We start from the raw sequence: 23,851 nt of genomic DNA, 5'->3' as shown, positions 1-23,851 counted from the left end.
AGATTACATGCAATTTATTCATTACAACAGCCATTCAACCACTGTGCTGTGGCACACTGGTGTGCCGCGAGTGGCCTACAGGTGTGCCACAGGAGTTTGGGGGAAAGTCATTTGTTAATAGGGCCAATGAGAGATGTGAGCCCCCACTGGCAGCATGTGGTGCCTTGCCAATTGTCAGAAACCTGGTGGTGTGCCCTGACCAGTTCAGCGCCTTGTCAGCGTGCTGTGAGATGGAAATGTTGAAAATCACAGCATTACAAGAGGGCTGTGTGCTGCCTGCTCACAGGGAAAAGGAGGACACTGAAGTTCTTTCCCAGGACACGAGGCTGCAAAGGAGGGCACGTCCTGGGAAAAAGAGGGTGCCTGGGCACCCTGAGCCAGCTTTCCCACGCACACCAAGGAGTGGGTGGGGAGTGACTCCCAGTGGCTTTTTGGGCTCCCCCTGCAAGCAGCCAGAAGGAAAGCAAGTCTCTTCCGCTGCCACAGAAGCAAACACCAGCCACTTTCCGGCTCCAGCCTCCGCCTGCCGCAGCTCCTCCTCCTGGCTTGCCTGCGCCCCACGTGGCGGCCCAGCATCCCTCGGCCAAGATGGCAGCGCCCAGGGCCGAGAAGCAGGCGTGCGCGCGCGCGTCTTGGGCACACTGAGCCCACCTGCCGCGCGCCCACGTTGCAGGCTCCGGGGCTCTGGAAGCATGAAGACCAAATCGTCCTCGCACAAGGCGGAGAACACGCACAGGGTAAGATGCCGCCGCCAAGCACCCTGTGCTGGGGAAGGGGGAATGGAGAGGGTTGCAGGGGGAGAGTCGGCAGCACTCAGGGGTTTCTGGACCTATTATGCATCTCGGTATCAAAAGCCTTTGGAAGGGATGGTGCCGCCTCCAAGGAGTGACAGGACAGACAGGGCCAGTTTTAGCTGCCTCCTGCCAGAAGTTGTGGCAGTGGCTAGTCCCTGCAAAAATGCTGGAGGTGCCCTGCTCCCTCTGTAGCCAGTGCCCAAGATCAACCCACTGTAACAACAAGGTGTTGTATACAGCAGTGGTCTTCAACCTTTTTATGTGCCATGACCCCCAATAAATGCATAAGTAAAGTATGAGACTGGGGACCCACCATCAAGCCTGCTCCCCCCCCTCCTGGAACCCTATCTGCCCATCCTTCCTCTGTCACCATCTACCCCCTGCCCCTGCCACACCCTTCCAGAACTGTTCACTGGAACCAAATATTCTTAGAGAGAACAATAAAAGTTGCCACGAAGCCTGCGCTAGTGAAACCTATTTTAGCACAATTGCTGAGCAGGACTGGGACACAATCTCCTGGGGCCTGAAGGTGGGACCATCAGGTGCCTCTCCCTTTACCTGGTGGTGCTCTAGTCCAGTGCTCTACAACATATGCATTCCTGTAAGTTGCCACAACCCCACAGTTGAGGCTTCCTGACCCCCAAGGTTGAAGAACACTGGCATATAGTATTTCTCTCCCCCCAGCCCCCTCTCACCAATTTAGAATTGTTTTGGTACTGAGCAACATAAATGGACATGACCCAGGCAATTCTAAAAGGTGAACTTAAACCTCTGTTTTGTCATGATGAACGCACCTCTTTTTTCCTGCTGTCCCCTCTTGGATCTCTTGATCATTAGCATTCTGAGCAATGCACATCACAGAGATAGTTGGAGGTTTGAATTGATATGAAAAGTTTCTAGTGCAGTGCTTTGCAAAACCTTGCCCCTCCCTATCAGATTAAAACATTGATCATTAAATTCCAAGGTATATATTTATGCATTTGAAAGTCTAATGTTGACTTTTCCTTCTTTTATCTTTGTTTGGCTTGTCAGCTAATTTACTGAATTTCATGAAAAAAATACCAAGTTTTCATTGCTAGTACTTTGATCCTGAAACATTTTAACTAGAATAAATCTGATTGATTTTAAAGAAATTTAACTTAAAATTTGCAAAACTTACTTTCATGTAAATAGGTTTGGGATTATGTGTGTCCTTGAGTGTGCAAGTAATCTTTTTAACCTTCTGTATGCATGACGGCAGGGGTCTTCATTCATTTCTTTAAGAGAGCTGATGTCATATATGCAGGGGAATGAATGCTTAAACTCCTGAAGGATCTGTTCTACACAAAGACGTTCCATTTGTGCAGAGGTGCTCACTATCAGTATAACTGATTGCTGGATGGGGCACAAGCCTGTCTGATTATACTCTCTGGGGTTAGTAGAAAGTTTTTCACTAATCCTGGAAGCGTAATGGTTACAACACATACCGTAGAACACTGTTTATTATTGTTGAAATTATTTTTTTAAGAAAATTTATATACTGTTTTTTAACAGGAGTATTTCATAAAGTGGTTTACATGGCAAAATAAATCAATAAATGGTTCCCTGACCCTCACAGTTTAAAAATGATGCAAAAGAGACACCAGCAACAGCCACTGAAAAAGATGCTATGCTGGGCTGAAGAGGGAGAGTTGCTTTCCCCTTGCTAAATATAAGAGGACTTTAAAAGGTGCTTCCTGCCCAATTAGCAGGGCAGTAGATCATAAATCTTAATCTTGACCATGGAACTCCTTGCCACAGTACAGAATGTTGTACTAAATTACATTTAGATACGTGTCAGTCTCCAAAGAGTTTGATTTCATTTAATGAATATACCATACTGTTTAATGGGCAGTACATCCTTTGCGCAAAAATGTTTAAAAGTACAATTAAATAGAGTTTGGCCTGTATTATTTGAAAACTTTAAGAACATAAGAACAGCCCCACTGGATCAGGCCATAGGCCCATCTAGTCCAGCTTCCTGTATCTCACAGCGGCCCACCAAATGCCCCAGGGAGCACAGCAGTTAACAAGAGACCTCATCCTGGTGCCCTCCTTTGCATCTGGCATTCTGACATAGCCCATTTCTAAAATCAGGAGGTTGCACATACACATCATGGCTTATAGCCCGTGATGGATTTTTCCTCCAGAAACTTGTCCCATTCCCTTTTAAAGGCGTCCAGGCCAGACGCCATCACCACATCCTGTGGCAAGGAGTTCCACAGACCAACCACACGCTGAGTAAAGAAATATTTTCTTTTCTCTGTCCTAACCCTCCCAACACTCAATTTTAGCGGATGTCCCCTGGTTCTGGTGTTATGTGAGAGTGTAAAGAGCATCTCCCTATCCACTCTGTCCATCCCCTGCATAACTTTCCTTAAATGTGTTTCTTTAAAGATTATTGAAAAACAGCCAAACAATTTTTATATTTCTCTTGCAGTTTCTCACCTTTTCAGAACGCTTAAGTAATGTAAATATTGACATTATTCATCGCATTGACCGAGCAGGGAGCTATGCTGAGGTAAGGCCAATGTATTTTTAAAAAATTCTATTGCTATCCTTCAGGTAAAGATCATGAAATATTTTGCACATATTAAATGCTACTGTGCAAGACCTCTCCTAGGCTCAGAATGGCAACTGGAGTTGTTTTCTGATGACTTCTGATTTATGGATCAGGGTCCCTAAAAAATGGCTTGTAGGCCCCTTCCAGTCCACCAGTGACTGGCCAGTTCAATCCGGTGGCATTATAATTGCATACAACCCACTCCATTCCTTTCTGTTCTCTCCATATCTGCCGCAACAGACATTTTTCTTTCTGCCGGAAGAAGCAACTGTTGGACTGGGTTGGTGTTGCTGGGAACAGAGCAGAGAGAGAACCAGTCAACCCCGCAGATGCAAATATTGCAGATATTTTTCTCCTAGAATTATGTGCAAAATGTGTTTTCTATAATTGATCAATTTTGGCCTTCCATAAGAGCAAGACTGAGTGATGTGATCCAGGCAGCTGAAAATTTGAGGACCCCAATACAGATGTTTGTACTAAACAAAATCAAATAAGTAAAGAGCAGGCAAAAACAGTTTTGGAATGATCCTTGCTGGTTTGGTGCAGTGATTGCCTTTCCTTCATCTCCCTTCATTCTGATTCTGCTAATACCTTTGACTATTCTGGTCAGCCCAGGAATAGGCACCATTGTCGTCTGTCCTGCACAGGACTGCCTTATGGTGCTAGTCACTCACATATGCAGTACAATCACTGGCAAAAGCCAATTATTTTTTGATATTTTGACTCTCTTTATTTCCCTGTAAACATGCTGAGGCATGTTGCCAAGGAAAAGGAATTGCTTCCTAAATTTATTCCTCTCCAACTGATCTCCTTATTTTGCTTTTATTATCTATTGTATAGAACAGGGGTAAGCAGCCTTTAAACTTTAGGGCTAATGAACCTTTTACACAGGTGTTAGTGACATGATAAGCTGCATCTGTTGAAATTCCATCTTCTGCACAAGTGTTAAATGTCCCGGAGCCCTAAAGTTGAAAGGTTGGGTACCCTTGGTATAGAAGTAGTATTATTCCTGCGAGGTGATTAACTTCTGTTATTGCCTTTGTACAAATGGGTAACAAAGATAAGAGAAATCTAGGCTCTCATCATACATCTTAAATTCTTTGAATGATTAAACTCGAAATGCTGTAATGACTTTATAAGCTAACTAATGCACATTCTTCATTTTTGCTTAGGAGGTTGAAACCTACTTTCGTGAAGGACTTGAGAAATGGAGGGAACTGAACCTTACTCGAGACTTTGGTATATCTTTTGTTCAAAGTATTTTGCACAGTCCTTAGTTCCATGCTGGGAATGTATGTCATGCTGAAGGGTTTATAGCTCATCTGAATAGTAGCATGGTCCACAACAAGCCTTATGTATATGTTTTGGTGCTGATTGGTTTCTTCCCTGAATGTATGGCTCACTGTCCAGGATAGCTGTCAGTCATGCTGCGGTAAGAGCACTGTAACAAGTTGGTGCTAAATGAAGCAGCTTTATGGTATTGCTGTGTGTGAGCGGAAAACACATCATACTTGTCATTAAGCTGACAAGCCACTTTTAAATCCTCACATCCAGTGAGTTTCTTCTTTCTCAGAAAGATGTAACTTTTGAGTTTGTGTTCGTGCAAACTAGCCCTACTTGGAGTAGCTGGCTAGCAAGCTCTGCAAAAGTTTTCCCCCCTCCTCCTGCAAGAGTGTGACTGACAGTCCCCATTAGGTATATGGGTCTTGCGTGCCTGGACCTGGATTGCCCTCTGTGGGTCTGCGGTGCCTGCTGAGGCTTCTGAGTTGGTAACCTTGGAATTTTAGCAAGAGTTGGAGGACATGGAGTGTGTGCTGCCCATCCTTACTTCGTCCTCACTCTAGTGAAGGAAAGAATAGTGACTGTCTTTGGAATGCTGTAACATCATTCCAAAGAGCTATTTCTAAGGTTTTCATTTGTGTTTACATAGTGACATTCTACAGACAGGTGGTCAACAAATGCCAGTCTTTCAACCAGCTGGTATACTATCAAAACGACATTGTGCAGAGCCTAAAAACGCACCTGCAAGTGAAGAACAGTCTGGCTTTCCAGCCCCTTTTGGAGTGAGTACATGCCCTCAGATACACTTTCTCTGTGGGTTTTAAAATAATGCTGATAATGATTTTTTTCCTTCTCACACAAGTTCACAGTACTTGGGGCCTTTCCTTTTCGGTATCCTAGAGCAGTGGTTCATAACTTTTTTTAAGGTCATGGACCCCTCTGAGAATCTGATAAGAGTTATGGGCCCCCTCCCCACAAAAATGCACATATGCACAAACATGTTTTCTGCACCTGGTTTTGCACCCCCTGAATCCCGTCCATGGATCCCAGCTTAAGAACCCCTGACCTAGAGTGCTGCCTACTGATGTTTTAAAATTGTATTGCCAGTTGTACAGATTGCTTGAAAATGCTGTTGTTGGAACATATTTGCAATAATCCAAGATACACGTGTAAACTTTATTAGGGGCAGTCCTGCAGTGTATGCATGTTTATTGGCTGTGTCGGAATTTTTAAAAATAACACTGCTTAAGAGAAAGCATTTAAACTTTTCAATTACAAATGAAGATAGTTAACATCAGAAATAAAAACAGCTGATGATTGTATTTCCATTTTTTTCTTCATCAAGACTTGGTGCATTATATACACACATGTTTGAGCTCCTATATGACTTTTGATTTAGATTAAATGAATGGTCTAGTAGGATACATTGATAGATCCTAGTCCAAATCCAAGCTCAACCTTTAATCCAAGGACAGCTTTGGGCAATTTACTCTTGGTTTCTTAGCATTTTTCCAAAGTGAGAATGATGGTATTTGTACCTACTTTGCAGGACTGTTGCGGAAAATGAAACTTATGATGAATCTTGGGCATGTGCTGGGCTATACAATAAATAAACAAAAGCGTGAGCACATCCTGAGACAAGACAATATTTTTCCAAATATGTTTAGTTACTGTTGGATGAATGTTCCTTTAAATGTACTGTCATTAACATTTCTTTCCCGTCCCCAAATGTATTTTTAATCCTAGCTTGGTTGTACAGTTGGCACGTGATCTCCAGACAGATTTCTATCCTCATTTTCAAGATTTTTTCCTGTCCATTACAAAATTGCTGGACACCCAGGACACAGAGCTGCTAGAATGGGCTTTCAATACTCTCTCTTATCTTTACAAATACTTATGGAGGCTCATGGTGAAGGACATGTCCAATATTTATGGGTAAGCTTTTTACTGAGTTACTTAAAATAATGTGTGGTGGGTGCTTAGCTTTTACAGAGCTATGATATAATAGCATCACCCTTCTAAGGTTAAATGTTTAGGCATTTATAACTATGAGTAGTTTAGTCATTGAAAAAACTGCTTGGGGTGGGTATGAATGTTAAATCTTCTTTCTGGAAGCATTTTGTAAAGCAGGTTGGAAAAGCACCAGCCAGGGATGCTTTGGTGATAGCTTTTCTTGATACTGGAAATTTACCAGTTCAGTCACTGTGTCATTTCAAACTTCATGAGGTGTTGTATGAATTTATATGGAGTGACCAAACTGGTACACTACAGGAGGAGACTGCAGGGCCATCCAGGGCATGATGGATTTGGGGCAGTCATTGTAGCCTTATATAAATTGCAGAAATATATAATGTAAGGTCATTGGCAATAATTAGCTTTTGGCATCTACAAATTGCAAGGTTTGCAGTCTGTCATCATCGGACAGATGCAGCTGGTCACTAAGGTGGGTAGGTGTCATGCAAGTAGCTATTTCACTAGCCACTGTGGTCTACAGCAGTGTTTCCCAAGCTGTAGGTCAGGACCCACGAGTAAGGGCATGAGCTGATTTTTGGTGGGTTGCAAAAAGTTTTTGAAACATTAGAAAAAAAACAACTTCGCAAGCATCCTTGCCCAGTTTGCAGAAAAAAAATCATTAGCTGGAATGTTAACCTGTGGTATGAGGTTATCTTCTTACCTCTAAATTAACCAATTTCTGCCCAGTCCACAGGTGTTCACGTTTGATCCCTGTTGCGTATATGCAACGTTGGGCTGAAATGACTTAAAATATTACATTTTCCAACTTTCTCTACTAATTCTCATGCTTTAGATAACATGTGAATCCAGTTTCAGCCTGTTCTCTGGGCTGGAATTCCCTGACTGCACAACTTGCTCGGGTTCAGCCTTCTGGGTACCCTGGAATGACTGTAAAGGTTTGGGGAAACGGTCCTTGAACTCCATTTCTAGGGATAGTCTAGCAAATGTCTACACATCACATACTATATGTAAGGTCCCTAGCAGCCTCAGGAGCACAGTACCCCAATTATTATTAATTAGTAAGTTATTCATTATTAATAAATAAAATTTCTTTCTAGATCTCTTTTTCGGTCTGGTGGGTCAGATTAGTCATTTTTTAAAGTGGGTCCTGGCGCTAAAAAGTTTGGGAAGCACTTGGATAGTATTAAATTATACCAAACCTCAGGAACAGTTGCTCTCTGATGCCTGTGTCTCAGAATGCATATCTGTGTAATTTTTTTAAACCTAAAATCTGACAGATTTTGAGGTAGTTGGAGGACTTGAAAGTGCTCCAGAAGTAGCAATAGTGATAGTGACTCTCCGCTTGTATATCCTAACTTACCAAAATCAGAATAAAGATGTGTTGAGATTTGTGCTTTGCTTGAGAGCAGCCATTCTCAACCTTTTGGGGGGGGGGGCTATGGCCCCTTAGGAGCTCAGATTTCAGTGTCCCTCTGTCAAACAAGGATACAACATGAGCAGATAAACATAAAATCATTTCTATCTAGTTTTCTGTCCATGGCCCCCTTCAAATGTGCCACAGTTCCCCAGGGGGCCATATGGCTCCCGTTAAGAATGGCTGCTTTAGGGAATGGATTCCAGGAGGCATTGCTGAAAGAATGTATTTACCCTGCACAGCCTTTTTCTTTCATATATATTAATATATGTTTGAACCTTTGTTTACAGATTGTACAGCACTCTGTTGGCTCACCACAAACAGCACATCAGGAACTTTGCAGCCGAAAGCTTCACCTTCCTAATGAGGAAGGTAAGTGATATGTAGGTTGGAAAGAGAGGAAGCAAGTGAGAAATCAAGTTGACTATAGCCTTGAAATGTATATAAAGACCACAGCTGTAGTATCAACTTGGTCTGAAAAGTATATTGCTAGGGCTGTTCTTTTAGGAAACATCTTTTATAATGGGTTCCAATCCCGCTTCAGCCAAAGACTTGTTGGGTAGATTTTTAGTCTCAGGTATAGATTGGATGGGGCCTACGCTGGTGCAGGAGGCCTTAGAAGGGAGTGGTGCAGGAGTTGCAGCACCCTGAGTCCTCTTACTACCTTGTCCCACCTCCTCCTGCTATGTGTCCTGGGGCTGGACCATGCTGTGTCTCACTTCGCTTGCTGGCCAATTGTTGGGCTGGGGAGATAGATCCCAGCAAGCCCTGTGCATGGTCTGTGACTGGCCCACCAGGCCTGGCTTGGCAATGGCCTCCACACCAAGCTGGTCCACATAGCTGGATGCAGAAGCTTTGGCCTGGTTGCTGTTGGGGAGATCAGCTATTCCACCTGCCCCAGGTATGTCCAGCCCCAGACATTGACTGAACAAATAACTTATTACCATAGATACTCATGGATAAGTCAACCCAGGTTTTCAGGATACATTTTAGACTAAAATTTCTCAACATATACATGAGGATCTATGGTAAATGGTGTAGAACAACAGAGATGCTCAAAATACCGCAAGAAATCTGATAGTGTGAAAATTAAGCCTCTTGCACCTGCAGTCTTCTCCTTTTTCTATTCTTCTCCTGAATATGATCCTTATGTTAAAGTTGATGTAAAATTAAGGAGAGAAAAAATGGAGAAAAATAGAGGCCAATATGTGCAAGATAGTTTATGTATTTAAGGCCTCAATCCTAACCCACTTTCCAGCATCAACATAACGGCAATGCAGCTCCGAGGTAAGGGAACAAACATTCCCTTACTTTGAGGAGGCCTTCATGTGTGCCACCCATGCGCCATTGGCACTACTATGCCAGTGCTGGAAAAGTGGTTAGGATTTGGGCCTAAATGTCTGTTGTTTAAGATACTGTCATCCCAATTCTAACCCACATTGGCACGGAAAGGCTGACTGGCCTGCTCTGTATCCAGTGCAGGGTTAGGGCCGAAAGTGACTGAGCCTGGGGCCAAAAGTGACTGAGCACCTCAAGAGGTGGCACAGATCTGAGCAGTCCAGAGCTGTGCTCAAGTGCTGGATCCTGACCTCCACAAGTGCTGGATCCTGACCCCGCCCCCCCACTCACCCACCACTTGCCCATGGGCCCACCTGCCCTCCCCTACACTGAAACGCTTCCCCATGCCCCCCCCCCCCAGACCCCTGTTCCAGCCTGACTTGGCCTGTGCAGGCTTACCTCCTTTGCTGGCCCAGTAGAGCTTGGGCTGGCCTCGCTCCTCCAAAGGTGGCGTGAAAGTGCTTTATGGCACTTTCGTGACACTCTTCAGCCAGTGCAAGGGACTTGGGCCAGCCAAGGGTGCCCTCAGAATTGCGCCCTATGTCAGTTTAAGGATACCAATCTGCACTTTTCATTGAGTGGATTTTGTTTTGTAGGTTTCTGACCAAAATGCTCTTTTGAATTTAATGTTCCGTGACCTGGAAGAGCACCCAGAAAAAGTGGAAGGTGTGGGGCAGTTAATTTTCGAGATGTGTAAAGGTGTCAGAAACATGTTCCATTCCTGTGCAGAAAAGGTAAATATGATCAGTGTGTGAAGCAAACAGAAAATTTCAAAGGGAACAGTGCTACGTACATCTGTTGCTGGATTTTCAAAAGGATTGTACAGGTTAAGTGATGTTTTCAGCTTGCTTGAATGGAGAAGTGGTCCAGATTCTTACTATAAATTGTCATTGAGTTTATGGTAAGTATTTCATGCACTTGAAGTAACTTTTCAGGATATTTAAAAAAAAAAACTTTATCTAGAAATTATTTCATCAGTAAATGGTTTCTTTGAGAAGAATGAGTGCATATGTAATTTTGTTTGACCAAAAACTAATTTTGGTAACCATGTATTGGCATCAAATTGCTATAATGCTTACAGACAGCAACACATTTAAAGGAGTGAGATAAGGGTGCATTCCATAAGCACTTATACAGATGAGTTTGAGGTTTAAGGGTAAGTGTTTCAACTTACAGACAGTATAGCAGTAAAGGCCCATGTGACTCTTCCCACAGGCTATAAAGTTAATTTTGAAAAAGTTGGGTCCAGTTACAGAAACTGACATTGTGCTGCCCTGGGACTCTGTTGGAGAAGCTTTCAAACATACAGCAAAGTCTGCTGCCGATTTCGTCTACAAGGAGCATTTTGACGTCTTTTTCAGATGTTTGCAAGTAAGTTGTCATTAATTGTAATTCAGAAGGTTCTGTCTTCTTTCAGGCCAACAAATTATGCTGTTGCATGGTAGGTGATAGAACTAGTTTTTGATAGCCTTATGGCAGGTGTGGTGATCCATTTGGGACCTCCCAGGCAGCTAGAAGCCGTCTGGAAAAGGATGGATGTTGCCACCAGGAAGAAAAAACACCAAAAAAGAAAGTCCCCTTTCTCACCTCGCCTCTCGTCTGAGGGAGAGTCTGGCGTTTCCTCAGCATAAACACCAGCTGGTGGAAGAGCAAACTGGAAAGCCAACTAACCTGATTGACCTCCCTCCGCTGCATCTGCATTTGCTCTGTGTAGTATTAGCTCTGAGTGACCTGTTAGGGGGTAAGGAGCAATCGCTTTTGGCTCTGGTCAGAAGGAAGCAGGCCAGCAACTTGTGAGAATAGGTAAGAGTTTAAGAATGATAGCAAACAAAGGGAAAATGGGCAAGAGTCAAACGAGGCAAGAAGCAGATTACTCAAAATCAGAGTTTGAATTTGAATTCAGAGGCAACTGAAATGAAATCCAAGCACAGACTCCCTGTACTTTTTATTTGCTTCCTGGTCTGGAGGACAGGACAGCAATATGCAGTTAACTCTGCAGTGTTCCCCTCTCAGTCCAGCCCTATTTTTAAATGGGACTCAGGGGGAATCAAAAATCTACTGTTCTTATTGGCTATTCCAAAGACAGGAAGCTTCAATCCAACCTCCAGAACTTCTCTTCAAACTTGGTCAGCTGGGTGGACTTATCCAGTGTGAGCAAAATCCAGCAGGGTGCTTGTGTTTGTCTGCTGCCCCATTATTGTATTGGCAACCTTCAGTCTCGAAAGACTATGGTATCGCGCTCTGAAAGGTGGTTCTGGCACAGCGTCTAGTGTGGCTGAAAAGGCCAATCCGGGAGTGACAATCCCTTCCACACCGGGAGCAAGTGCAGTCTGTCCCTGGTCTGTCTCCCTGGCTATGGGCCTTCCTTCTTTGCCTCTTAGCCTCAGACTGTTGGCAAAGTGTCTCTTCAAACTGGGAAAGGCCATGCTGCACAGCCTGCCTCCAAGCGGGCCGCTCAGAGGCCAGGGTTTCCCACTTGTTGAGGTCCATCCCTAAGGCCTTCAGATCCCTCTTGCAGATGTCCTTGTATCGCAGCTGTGGTCTACCTGTAGGGCGCTTTCCTTGCATGAGTTCTCCATAGAGGAGATCCTTTGGGATCCGGCCATCATCCATTCTCACGACATGACCAAGCCAACGCAGGCGTCTCTGTTTCAGCAGCGAATACATGCTAGGGATTCCAGCACGTTCCAGGACTGTGTTGTTTGGAACTTTGTCCTGCCAGGTGATGCCGAGGATGCGTCGGAGGCAGCGCATGTGGAAAGCGCTCAGTTTCCTCTCCTGTTGTGGGCGAAGAGTCCATGACTCGCTGCAGTACAGAAGTGTACTCAGGACGAAAGCTCTGTAGACCTGGATCTTGGTATGTTCCGTCAGCTTCTTGTTGGACCAGACTCTCTTTGTGAGTCTGGAAAACGTGGTAGCTGCTTTACCGATGCGCCTGTTTAGCTCGGCATCGAGAGAATGAGTGTCGGAGATCGTTGAGCCAAGGTACACAAAGTCATGGACAACCTCCAGTTCATGCTCAGAGATTGTAATGCAGGGAGGTGAGTCCACATCCTGAACCATGACCTGTGTTTTCTTCAGGCTGATTGTCAGTCCAAAATCTTGGCAGGCCTTGCTAAAACGATCCATGAGCTGCTGGAGATCTTTGGCTGCCCCATTATAAAAAAAACAACCACTGTGCATATTTTCCATAAGAGACAAGATTATGCTTTCGTGTTCTTTCTGGATGAACCTCATTTGTGCAGTATGAGGATGGGGTAAAGGAAATTTCAGGAGATAACTTAGCAAATATTATACACAGTGGTTCTCAAAACTGTGGGTCGCAATCCACTAGGTGGGTCGCGAGCCCATTTCAAGTGGGTCTCCATTTCAACGTGTACTTTATTTTTAATATATTATACTCGATCCTACCATGGCATGTGACTGCATTTGGGAAAATGGGACAGATCTGTACTTTTAACAGATTACTAAGCATATACTTTTAACAATGACAGTCAGTGGGGGCTCACTCCTGGGTAAGTGTAGATAAGATTGCAGACTTTGGATGTTTGGGGAAAATTTTTTTTGAAACAGATCACCAACTGCTTGGAGGGTTAGGAGAGTTCTATTTTAAAAATAAATTTTAAAACTTATTATAAACCATTAATTTACTTAATTTGATTCTGTCACGTATGGGGTGGTAAAAATTTTTTCCTGCTTGTTGTTGTCACTTCCGACCACGACATCACTTCCAAGTTTGTGGCATTGCTTCCAATTGTCATTCTAAAAAGTGGGTCCCAGTGCTAAAATGTTTAAGAACCACTGTTATAACAATATAATAACAGAATTATATTTATTTATATTTAATCTATAATGACATCTGACCTTTTGGTACAAAACCATTTTTTGTTTGTTTCCTAACAGGAATCAATAATTATACTTCAAGACATGATAACCAAGGAGAACTGCACCGAAGCTTCTGAGCAGATTGAAAGGGTGTTGCAGGTGTATTTGACCTTATTAGAGTATGCACATGGCTCAAAGATCTCACAGCCTGAAGAAGTTTGCAAGGTGAGTCGACCTATTTGATCTTCTAGGACAGACCTAGTGCACCTGAAGTGAGATAAGAAGATACACAAGATGGGCTGTAGCATTCTGTTTTGATTTTCTCCTGCAGATTAAGGGCCCAATCCTATATAGTGTGTGCTGGCTTACTGCCAGTGTTCACTGTTGCAAACATACCATAAGGCACGTTTGCAGGTCCTTGCACAAGTGGAGTGCTGGTGCTGGCTCAGTACTGGCCGGCACTGGATTAGCACTGGTGGCTCATTAGTACTCTGCTGCTTGGCAGTTGTGCAGACTGCTGGCTGGTGGCGAGGTAGGTAGGGGTGTGGGGGGAGGCAAGGAGGAGGCATTCTGGGACTGGGGAGGAGGCATGCTGGGAGGAGGGAGCAGGGCAGGAGGGAGGTGGGACTGGTAGAGCTTTACTCCACTGCATCCTGAGCCTCCATGTCAGGCCTCCACTTGCCTGACATGGAGGCTCTTGATTCTACGGCAACCCTTGGGTCACTGTAGCATCGAGTAGCCCATTGTGGGACTACTCGCCTTACCAGGGAGAAGAGAATGAAAGTCCCCTTCTCCCAAGGAGCTGCCGGCGCTGCCTGGGTTGCGCTCAGGATGCAGCAGCAGCCATTTTCGATGCTGCTGCAGCCCTGAGCACTGGGCAGCTCAGGATTGGGCTACCAGTGTAATGGCAGAGTACGTCTAATAGTAGAGAGGGTTGAGCCGCATATGAAGGTTATGAAGTGGATTATGCAATCCACTTCATAACCTCTTTGTTGCCCTAACACTAATCTTTTGGTGTTGTGCCATATCAGATGCATTGTTCAAGAAGAAAGAATGTTTATAAGAAGAGGAGCAAGGCATAAACAGAAAGATTTAGTGGCAGGTGTGGCTCCAAATGCGATGGAATGTTGCATATGGTGCCAGGCACAAGTGGTATATGTTTAATCCTACGTCCTGCAGCTTCTATTTAAAAAGCAAGCAAATGAAAAGTTGTGGTTTTTTTGCCCTGATGAATGTGTTAATGAAGGAAATAAAAAGATGGAATTGAAGTATATATTTTTATAGCCACATAGCAGATTTTTCTAACTGAATTTCTTGGTCTGTTTTTAACAGTTTTCCATTCTTTCCTTCCATAGACATTAATGAAATTGATAGAAACAGCTGAACTCTCATCACCGTGTTGTGATATTCTCCTAAAAATGATTTCTGTTTTGCTTCTTGCTGAGAATGTCTCATTGCCTGAGTCTTTGGTTAAAGAAATGGTTGAAAAGGTAACAGTGGGTTAGGCTAAACTCAGTTTTATTATAAACATGCTCAGGAAAGCTTGAGATTGCTCACTTCCTGTTTGGAAGATAAAAATACTCCAAAGTGGGGTATAACTTTTTAAACGGTCTGATCCACATGTTACCCACTTAATGGGAGGGTGCATGAAATGACCTGATTGACACCTGTCTGCTAGAGGAAGGAGCAGACCTGCCTCTTTCTGGCAGCCAATGCAAACAGGTGCAGATGTGGCATAATGGCCACCACTGTTCTTCTCTTGTTGTGGGACGTGAAAGGTTGAAACCTCTGTAATAACAGGGGGCTTTTTTGCCATATAGAATCAGAACAGTGGCCAAAGTTTGCATTTGTGATCATGACTTAAGAGTTTGCCCTCTATCTAGCACCCCAGGAAAATGTTTCAGTGTTTGCTCTTAAGATCTATGCTTTCAACCAGATACGCACAGATGTGTGAACGAAGGAGCCATAGCTCAATGGCAAAGTGTAAGCCTTGCATTGAGACACCTGGGACTCAGCCTGAGGCATCTCACATTAAGAGAGTCTTGAATAGATTGGCTGGATGAGACCCCTGCTTGAGATCTTGATGAGCTGCTGTGGTTGGAGTAGAGTTCCTGCATTGGTTGGAGCAATAATCTGATTCAGGAGGAGGGGAGAAAACCCATTGAAATCTGGACCGACCAATTTTTCTTACTCCCATTTACTTTTTATTTGCTTTCTGTAGGTCTTCAAAGGTGGATTTGAAAGGAATTCTATTTTGGATTTTTCTAAATCCATGTTTGCAATGAAACAGTTTGAAAGGGTAGGTGAAGGTCTTTCTTTTGGGATTGGTGTATTACAGGACAGAAATGTGTATGGAGCAATCCCACTGCTGTTATGGACTCTGAAAACTGCCACTGCCATTGATCAAGTCCTAGAGATTGTGTCCTCAAAAAGAGTTATTTGTTTATTTGATCTAATGTTGCTTTCTATTAACCCTGTCCTCTATATTAGTTCTAACACAAAGCTATCAATAGCAGCAGCAGCAGCAAAACAGTAAAGCAAAATGCCATTTTTGTCTGAAATTTTACAGGTTTTAAAGCCTCAAAAGATATTTAAATATAACTGGATAGCATCAGAGCTCCATATTTCATTTTGTAGTAGCTGCTGGCTTCTTGAAAAAAAAAAAGCTTGGAAATAATGTATAAATTCAACTACCTTCTTAGAATTATTTGGATCAGTGCATTTAGCACTAATTATCTTTGTCAAAACATAATAATACTTGACATTGTGTTCACTTTTATTAAAAATATTTATATACTGCCTTTCCCCTCCCCGTGGAAAAGGTGCCCAAGGTGGCTTACGTTTTTTCCCCTGCATGTTAGTAGAATACAAAAGTAGAGCAGAGGGAAGCATGCTTCTCTCTTTTTTTTTTCTCCTCCTCCTTTTGACAGTAGAGTTGGTGTCTCTCTATGAGAGGGGAGGGACACAATTCAGCTTTAAAAGGCATCAGCACGTGGAGGTGACAATGGCGATGCTTTGCCTTGCTGGTTCCTCTGAGGAGGAGGAGGATGTAGAGTATTGCTCTTTAGAGTGTTCAAAGCGCATAACTTATCTCAACATAGCTCAAAATCTGTAATCATTTTGCAGATACAGGCTCAGACTGAGAGGTTGCTTCATGCCTGAGGCGCCATAATGAGAGAATGTTCTGATTCATAGTTTATAGATTTCTTAGCTATTGTATACATACTTTCTAGATGTACATTTTGTGTTTGTGGAATAATCTCCCATTTAGGTGGGAAGTTATCTTCCAAATAATCTGTTTAAATATGTACCCTCTCCTGAAGTTCTCAGAGGTTCAGATCAGCCTCTGTTCTACATGCATGCATATAAGCACAAAAATATACTTACGGACTACTGCCCAACAGTCTCGGTGTCTGAGCTTGCTGGAGTGATCTTGAGTGTGGGTTTGGAGTCCCCTCAGCTGGTAGTGCTGGAGGAACAGGTATGAACATTCATGCCAAGGATTTCAGCTCAGGATTTCATGGCCACCATGGGCCTGTCTGAACTAGTATCTCAACTGCCCTGTGCACTGTGCTTAACACCCATTGGCTATAGTGTGTTTACTTCTAGGCAGGTTGGTGGTGATCTGGCTATGGAGATTAAAATCACTCCTTTGTAATGGACATTTGCTACCTGGTAGGGTTTAGGCTTATGAACTCCTTTCATTGCAGATTGGGGGACCTATTCAGAAGGTACACCCCAAGAGCCTTTTCAATCAAGATGAATTTCTGGTAGCTCTGGAGGATTTTTCTGCCAGTGGGAATATTGATTCTACCATGGCCTTGGTTGACCTTTTGCAATGAAAAAGTGATTAAGGACATTGATATGATTGCACCTGAGTGTCAACTTTTGCCCAACATAGGCATTTTCCTAGATCAGTCACAGCTTATCATGGACTACTGTTCAAAAATTAGTCACATCACGTTTGCATTCCTATCACACGCTGTGTGGGGCTGTGCATGAAGACCATCCAGAAACTTCAGCTAGAGCAAAATACCGATGCAGGTATGCTGATAGGCACAAGGTGTGGTGAACGTGGCCAACTGCATTGCTTTCTAGTATGTTTCTGAGTGGAATTCAAGGTGTTTGTTCTGACCTTTAAAGCTCTGAATGGCTTGGAGTCAGAATACATGAAGGACTGCCATACCCATGTAGAAACATCCACCCTTTGGGGTCAACTTAGAGGAGTTTCTTGATTGTCCCTTCACTGGCCAAAGTCTTATCCAGCAGTGATATATGAGAGGGCCTTCTCCACAGTGGCACCCAGTCGCAGAATGCGATGTCTCCATCTTTACCACCTTTTGGCCGAAGCCTTCTTTGTTTTGTTCTGTTTTGGAGGCCTAATTTTTGCCACTGGTTGTGGGTGGGCTGCTTTGCTTTTCTGTTTCATTACCTGTTTTCTCTGAATTGGAAATTGTTTAAAATCCTGTATTTTCTGTTTCCCTTTGCAGCTGTTCCTTCCCAGTTTCCTTGAGTATATTGAGCACTGTGTTTGTGGAGATGAAGTTCTAGTTCAGGAGGCGGCCTTGGCAAGTTTGGCTAAACTCATTCTAGAGAAAGCAGAACCTCCCACTGTTGGCTCAATGGCATTTGAGAAGTATCCTCTCATTTTTGCAGAATCATCTAAGTGGTATGTTTCTGAGTTCTCTTTGGCAGTCTGTTGCTGAGGTGATTACTAAGGCTGGTGCTGGGTTGTGGTTTGTCTAAGGTTCAATAAGCATAGTTCACTATGTGGATTAACCACAGCGTAGATCCTGCTTCAGAAGGGCAGGGAACAAGCTGACAGGTGGGATATAAGATGAATCATACCCATGCTGTGGCCTAAAACCATGAGTGCACTGTTAACAAACCAGTTCTCATGCAGAAATACTCTGTGCCAAGTGTAGCACTCCTTTGGACTAGAACAGGTTGTAATGTGCTAATCTGGCCATTGAGCATTTAAAAGTACTTTCTGTGTGATTATGTTAACCAACGTCAAATGTCACAGGCCAAATGCATGGGCAAACCATTTTTAGAGAAGTGTAGATTGTTTGCTAGCTTGTATTAGTGGGTGTTAATTCAGTTGTCTTCCATTTTAAGAATCAGGGTGCCAGTTTAGCCATCACCAAATGAATTCCAGAATTCTGATTGACTTCTGTAAGATCAAGATTGCTATCCTGAGCTGCAATTTAGAGTATTTATTTGAGAATGATCTCTCCATCTTTAGTGGCAGAAGAAATGGGGGAAAGACTGTACCTGATGCAACTCTGTTGGAAATGTTGGCAAAATACCCCTAGGAAGCAGAGAGCAGTATAAACTCACATCTCCATGTGAAAAGAAAAAGACATCAGTGTTTATAGTAAGGGAGTAAATTGAGAGTATCTGGAATTATGAGTAACAAGGTTGATCTTTCTTAAGATAGTTCAAAAATTCTTTGTATTGGAAAGGTTTTGGAGGGAAGGCGGTATGTCATGAACAGCAGATTAAAGTATAATCTAGTTTAATGAAATTTAGGCAACAGTTCTATCCACAACTGAGGATAACAGCCCAATCCTACCTGCACATTTACAATAGTGGAACATAGTTCCACTGTTGTAAATGACCATACAGCAGCACACACAGTGGCCATATTGGAACTGCCGCCTCAAACAGACCCAGCTATCTCTGCCACCAAAGGTAAGCCAGCAATGGGGGTGGACAGAACAAAGCAGAGATTGGGACTTCTGGGGGGCATGGTGGGCAAGAGGGCGGATATCAGTGGCGATGGCTCTCTCAATTTCCTCCGCTCCTACCCAGTGTCAACAAGCCCCCGTGGCTCTACTTGGACTTGTGCCAGCCTAACAGCTGGCACAGATCTGGGTAAACCCATAGGAGACCATAGCTCAGCAGAGTAAGGTAAGTTAAACTTTATTTTACTTACCTCTCTGCCTAGACAGTGTCCCTGCCTGCCCATAGGATGCAGTGGAGCCTATGCTGGTGCCACTGTACCTTAAGAACATAAGAGCCCCACCGGATCAGATCAAAAGCCCATTTAGTCCAGCTTCCTGTATCTCACAGTGGCCCACTAAATGCCTTGTGGCCTACCTTGTGGGCAGGCACTAGTTAGAATTGGACTATCAGTCCCTTAGAACTCGGTGGGACTTCTGAGTACACAGGATAGGATTGTGCTACTATTCAAATATTGTAGGAGATTCAGGCACTGCTTTTTAATGGCAGCCTGTAGCACAAATGCATTTTTATTTTGGTTCTAGTAAAAGACAACTGAAGAGTAAGAAAATGGGAGAAAAAGAAGAGAAGACCGTGTTGGATCGTATTCTGTCCTGCATTCAGTTACCAGAAGATAGAACAGTGGTTGATCTTTCACAGCCTTGGGCAGCTCTTGTTGTACTCCCTCATATAAGGTAAATATGTAAATCCCTGTAGCTGCCTCTTAAATTGTCTTAATTGGACACATCCAGTGGCTCTGTAGGTCTTGTAGCAAGTGTTGCTGCTAATAACAGGTGAACCTGAGTCTGGAATTTACAGTAAAGCGTAATGCTGAAGGTGTGGTCTGGAGGTTTAGCTGCTGCCTTGCCCAAAGAAGCTAAATGGGAGTAACCCTGGCCATTCTCTGAAAGAGAGACCAACACAGCTGCTAAGCCATAGCAGAGTATGGAGCCATGAGGAGTCATTGTCATTGCTGATCACCAACCCATGAGAGGGCAAAGGAATCCCTGCAATGAGCCAGGTGGTGGAGGGGTGTGGAGGTCAGCTGCCAAGAACAAATAGCACCTGGCTGATTTGTGGCTGCTGCTGCTGAAAGCTTGTTGGCATGTGTCAGCAAAAACAATGATGACCATGCTGTGAGGGGAAGAAATCTGGAAATGAGGAGTTCTAGGGGTTTCTCATAGAACATTAATTGTGAAAAAACTCCATTTGTAAAAAAAAATGGAATTAAGTGATAGCTTGCCTATGTGAACCACTTTATAAGAGAGTAAGGGCCCAATCCTAACCAACTTTCCAGCGCTGATGCAGTTGTGCCTAGGGGGCATGTACTACATCCTGAGGTAGGGAAGCATTCACAGAGGCTTCTCATGGCAAGGGAACATTTGTTCCCTTACTTTGGGGCTGCATTGCAGCTGCATTAATGCTGGAAAGTTGGTTAGGATTGAGCCCTAAGACTCTCAGTAATAGTGAGAGTCAGTGAGGAAGGTGGTATAGAAATCCTGTAGTAGTAGTAATAATAAATCAGAAGAGAGTGTAGTGGTACCTGTAGGACTAAGTTGCCCATTAAATCAGTACCAGTTGCAGGTGCAGTAAACCACCTTGATGTGAAGCCCATTCACATCTGTATGATTTCGTTCTCAGTTGAGACTGGATGTCAGATTTTACATATGGAGTGCTATGAGGTTAACTTAATTTACCTTTTAGCTAAATATCTTGGCTCTGTTATCAGTCTCACACTGTCCTTCAGGGCCACAGTTGGTCTCAGTTGTGTGTGCTTGAACCAGCCTGGCACTGGTTACTCAAGGCACAGCTGAAATAAAACGGTCTCATTTATTGCATTGCATCTTATGCATTCCTAAGTCTTTCTGGATTTCACCCTAAGTCTTCAACTGCAACCATAAGGCTGCAATCCTGTGCATACTTACCTGGCAATAACCCCTATTTAATTCAACAAGAATGTACTTGTGAGAAGACATGGTTAGGCTTGTGCTGTAAGTTAAGTTTATATATCTGTGTTTGGCAGACCAATTGACAAAGGAAAAATCGTACCAGCAGTTACAAGTTTTGCTGAGTATCTCTTCACCACTCTTGACAAAGGAGAGCTCCGCAAAGGTTGGTGCCTTTTTCTCCCCCTCAGAACTCCCTAATGGTGAATAGAAATATTTTATAAATGATTTCTTTATTTGTGATTTGTAACCTGCTTCCCTCTGAATAACTGGAGCACTCAAAGTAAGAGGCATAATTGATGCAGAAAAACAGACGAAGTGTAACACCCCAGTGAAATTCAAAATGAAACTTAAAATTTTTTTTTACAGTGACTTGTTTGAAGGAGTGTGTTAAGTTGTACACATAAATTTCAGAACTGCCCAAGTTATTTAAAATCCTAGTTGCCATTAGTGGTCTTTTCCAGTGATGCCTGCCTCAGCTTAGTCTTCAAATTGTAAAAATGATTTTCTGACATTGGGTAGTATCCAGAGTTGTTTCTTTCAAAGGAAAGGATTCTGGAGGAACTTGCTTTTGCTTGTTTCTCTTCTGAAGTGGTCTAGACTTATTGATTGTACTATAGTCTTGAGATTCTGTTTATCAATTCCAATGCAAAAATGGCCATGGTGTATATCTGCATGTCCAGAGAGAGGTGGTCCCCTAGCCTGTGAACCCTGGTCCCACCTAGTCGTTTGATCCTGCTTCCTAAGCCTCAAATTACTGGTGTGGGGAGGGGGTTGAGCAGGACCACCGAGTCCTCTCCTTGGCCTCTCCATCATCTCTGGGCTGATTGAACTCCCTTGGTGGAGTGGTTCCAGCCTTGGGCCCTTTGTCCAGAGTTCTCCTCATTGGCCCACTTCTAGGGAGGTTTATGTCTAAGTCAGGGTGGGTAGAAAGACCACCTCTTCTAGGCTGTTGTACCCTCTTAAAGCCTTTCTCCCTTCCTGTTCTGTTCTCCCCTTTCTTTCCTGGGGGCTCCTCATATCCAGCTCCTTGCTCTGGGCATCGGTCTCAGCCACAGTCCACCCTCATGTGGAATTGTCCCTTCCCATCTTCTGTGGGCACTTCATCCTGTCAGATACTGGCTGTGCCTCATGCTGTGGCTTCCACATCCCTACCCAGACCTTGCTCGCTTTCTCAAACATGGCCCTCTCACTGGAGAGGCCATGTGGCTTCCCTCTTGATGCTCCATGGTGGCCTGCGACTGGGGTGTCTGGCTCTTGGCTGGCTATCACACCTCAGTCTTTGGGTTGCCACTGATCCTGGGACTCACCTGGCATCTGCATTTATTCCCAGACAACCTGCAATAGTAAGATCAAATGGTTACATCTGCATCATTGGCATTCAAGTGTAAAAATTGGCATATGGCCAAGGCAGAAATTGTAATTCCTCTGCTTTGGTAGAACTGTCCAATGGATTTCACATCTGGGCAACTACATGGAAGAATTTTGTCCTAAATGTACATTATTTGTGAAACTGCATCAGGATGTTAATATTTGAGTCATTGCTTGACTAAACTCTCATTTCCGGTCATGGTATTTTTATTTTCTAGTCTATTTATTTTGACTGTTTCATATTTAGTATCACCTGTTTAGTCCGAGGCTTTCAAAACATCTCTCAAAGAGGATTTCACAGAAGTGAATTAATGGACAATTTCTTTCTGTTTCATTTTCTCCAGGAAACTTGTTTGTGGCCCTCCAAGCTGTGAGCACACTGCTCGCTTTAGCAGAATCTCTGGAAATTCTGGATTTGTTGCCAGTGGAGCTTATAAAGAATTTGTTGCTGTATGTAACAAGAGATGAATTTTACGTGCTCTGTATGGCTGTTGCATCCAATTACAAGCGTCTGCCACTAACAACCTTCCGCTTAACAATGAACTGCATACGTGATGGTGGTCAAAGCACAACAGAGAGGCTCCTAATGAGACAGTCAGGACTCCCATAGCCTGCAGCAGAGTGTCTGTTTACACAACAAAGAGGCCCTTAATGCAAAGAAGAGGCAATCTATGTCCAGTAGCCTGTACAGTCAGCTAGTTTCTGGCAGGGAGTGTCACAACCAAGACACTAGATTGGGCTGCATGTTCACTTAACAACCTAACCGCATAACAACAGGGATTGGAGAACATATCCCTGTCGTTAAGTGGCTCACACCTGTAACTATTTATTTTATGTTTTCCAAATTCTACATATGAAACTGAGTTTGCAAGAAAAGAGAATTTGTGTTGTCCCAATATGATTATATAATTAACAGTCCAGTTCTAACCAAATCCCTTCGTGGTGGTGCTGCATTCTGCAGGGGAATTTCGGCTGCTGAAGGTCTCTTTGAGGTAAGGGGACATTTGTCCCCTTGCCCCAGGATAAGACCCAGCCGTACAGTGGGTCAACTCAGACCTGCACCAGCGATATCGCCGGCACAAGTCTGAGTGGATCCATGCAGGCAGATCAGACCTAGGAAAGGGGTTAGGATATAGCATAGTGCTGGTGCTGCTGATCCCACCCCTTCCTGGGCCCTATGTGCCCACCCTCCCCATCTACTCCCTGTTCCACCCTCTCTCCACTCCTGCACTGGACTTACCTGGTCTGGCAGGTGTCCTGTGCTCTGCCAGCACATGCGGGAAGGTTCCAACCTTTCCTCTGGCACATTGGTTAATAGTGCTGTTACGAAGCACTTTACGGCACTTTTGTGGCAGCATGCGCTGGCGGAATGCGTGTTCTGCCAGCACAGTGATTTAATAGGATTGGGCTGCAGTCCCCCATCCCTGATGATGAGCTGTAGCTCAGTAGTTTGAATGCAGAAGGGCCCAGGTTCAGTCCTGGCATCTTGGTAGGCTTGGGAAATACCCGTCTTGAAATCCTGGAGAGCTACTGCCAAACAAGGCAGAGATTATTCTGAGATAAATGGAGTCATGTTCTTGTATTAAATTTCACTGTGATTAAT

The 23,851-nt window shown here is 43.8% G+C and overlaps 1 protein-coding gene across 1 annotated transcript in view; it reads left to right on the top strand.

The window, feature by feature from the left end:
- Positions 1 to 607: 607 nt before the first annotated feature.
- Positions 608 to 23,851, top strand: part of UTP20 (UTP20 small subunit processome component) — a 73,689-nt gene continuing 50,445 nt past the window's right edge. Inside the window, exons 1-15 of the mRNA XM_066634674.1 lie at positions 608 to 737; positions 3,253 to 3,333; positions 4,548 to 4,614; positions 5,306 to 5,438; positions 6,403 to 6,591; positions 8,335 to 8,416; positions 9,979 to 10,116; positions 10,598 to 10,753; positions 13,286 to 13,432; positions 14,563 to 14,697; positions 15,429 to 15,506; positions 17,698 to 17,876; positions 19,477 to 19,626; positions 20,955 to 21,043; positions 22,593 to 22,698. Of these exons, the coding sequence (XP_066490771.1) occupies positions 693 to 737; positions 3,253 to 3,333; positions 4,548 to 4,614; positions 5,306 to 5,438; positions 6,403 to 6,591; positions 8,335 to 8,416; positions 9,979 to 10,116; positions 10,598 to 10,753; positions 13,286 to 13,432; positions 14,563 to 14,697; positions 15,429 to 15,506; positions 17,698 to 17,876; positions 19,477 to 19,626; positions 20,955 to 21,043; positions 22,593 to 22,698 (1,775 nt within the window). The 5' untranslated portion in view covers positions 608 to 692. The remainder of the gene's footprint in view (positions 738 to 3,252; positions 3,334 to 4,547; positions 4,615 to 5,305; positions 5,439 to 6,402; positions 6,592 to 8,334; positions 8,417 to 9,978; positions 10,117 to 10,597; positions 10,754 to 13,285; positions 13,433 to 14,562; positions 14,698 to 15,428; positions 15,507 to 17,697; positions 17,877 to 19,476; positions 19,627 to 20,954; positions 21,044 to 22,592; positions 22,699 to 23,851) is intronic.

Source organism: Tiliqua scincoides, chromosome 7 (assembly GCF_035046505.1).
Source record: "Tiliqua scincoides isolate rTilSci1 chromosome 7, rTilSci1.hap2, whole genome shotgun sequence".
Classification (NCBI taxonomy): domain Eukaryota; kingdom Metazoa; phylum Chordata; class Lepidosauria; order Squamata; family Scincidae; genus Tiliqua; species Tiliqua scincoides.
The sequence above is the reverse complement of the archived record's forward strand: the minus strand, read 5'-3'. Positions and strand labels throughout refer to the sequence as shown.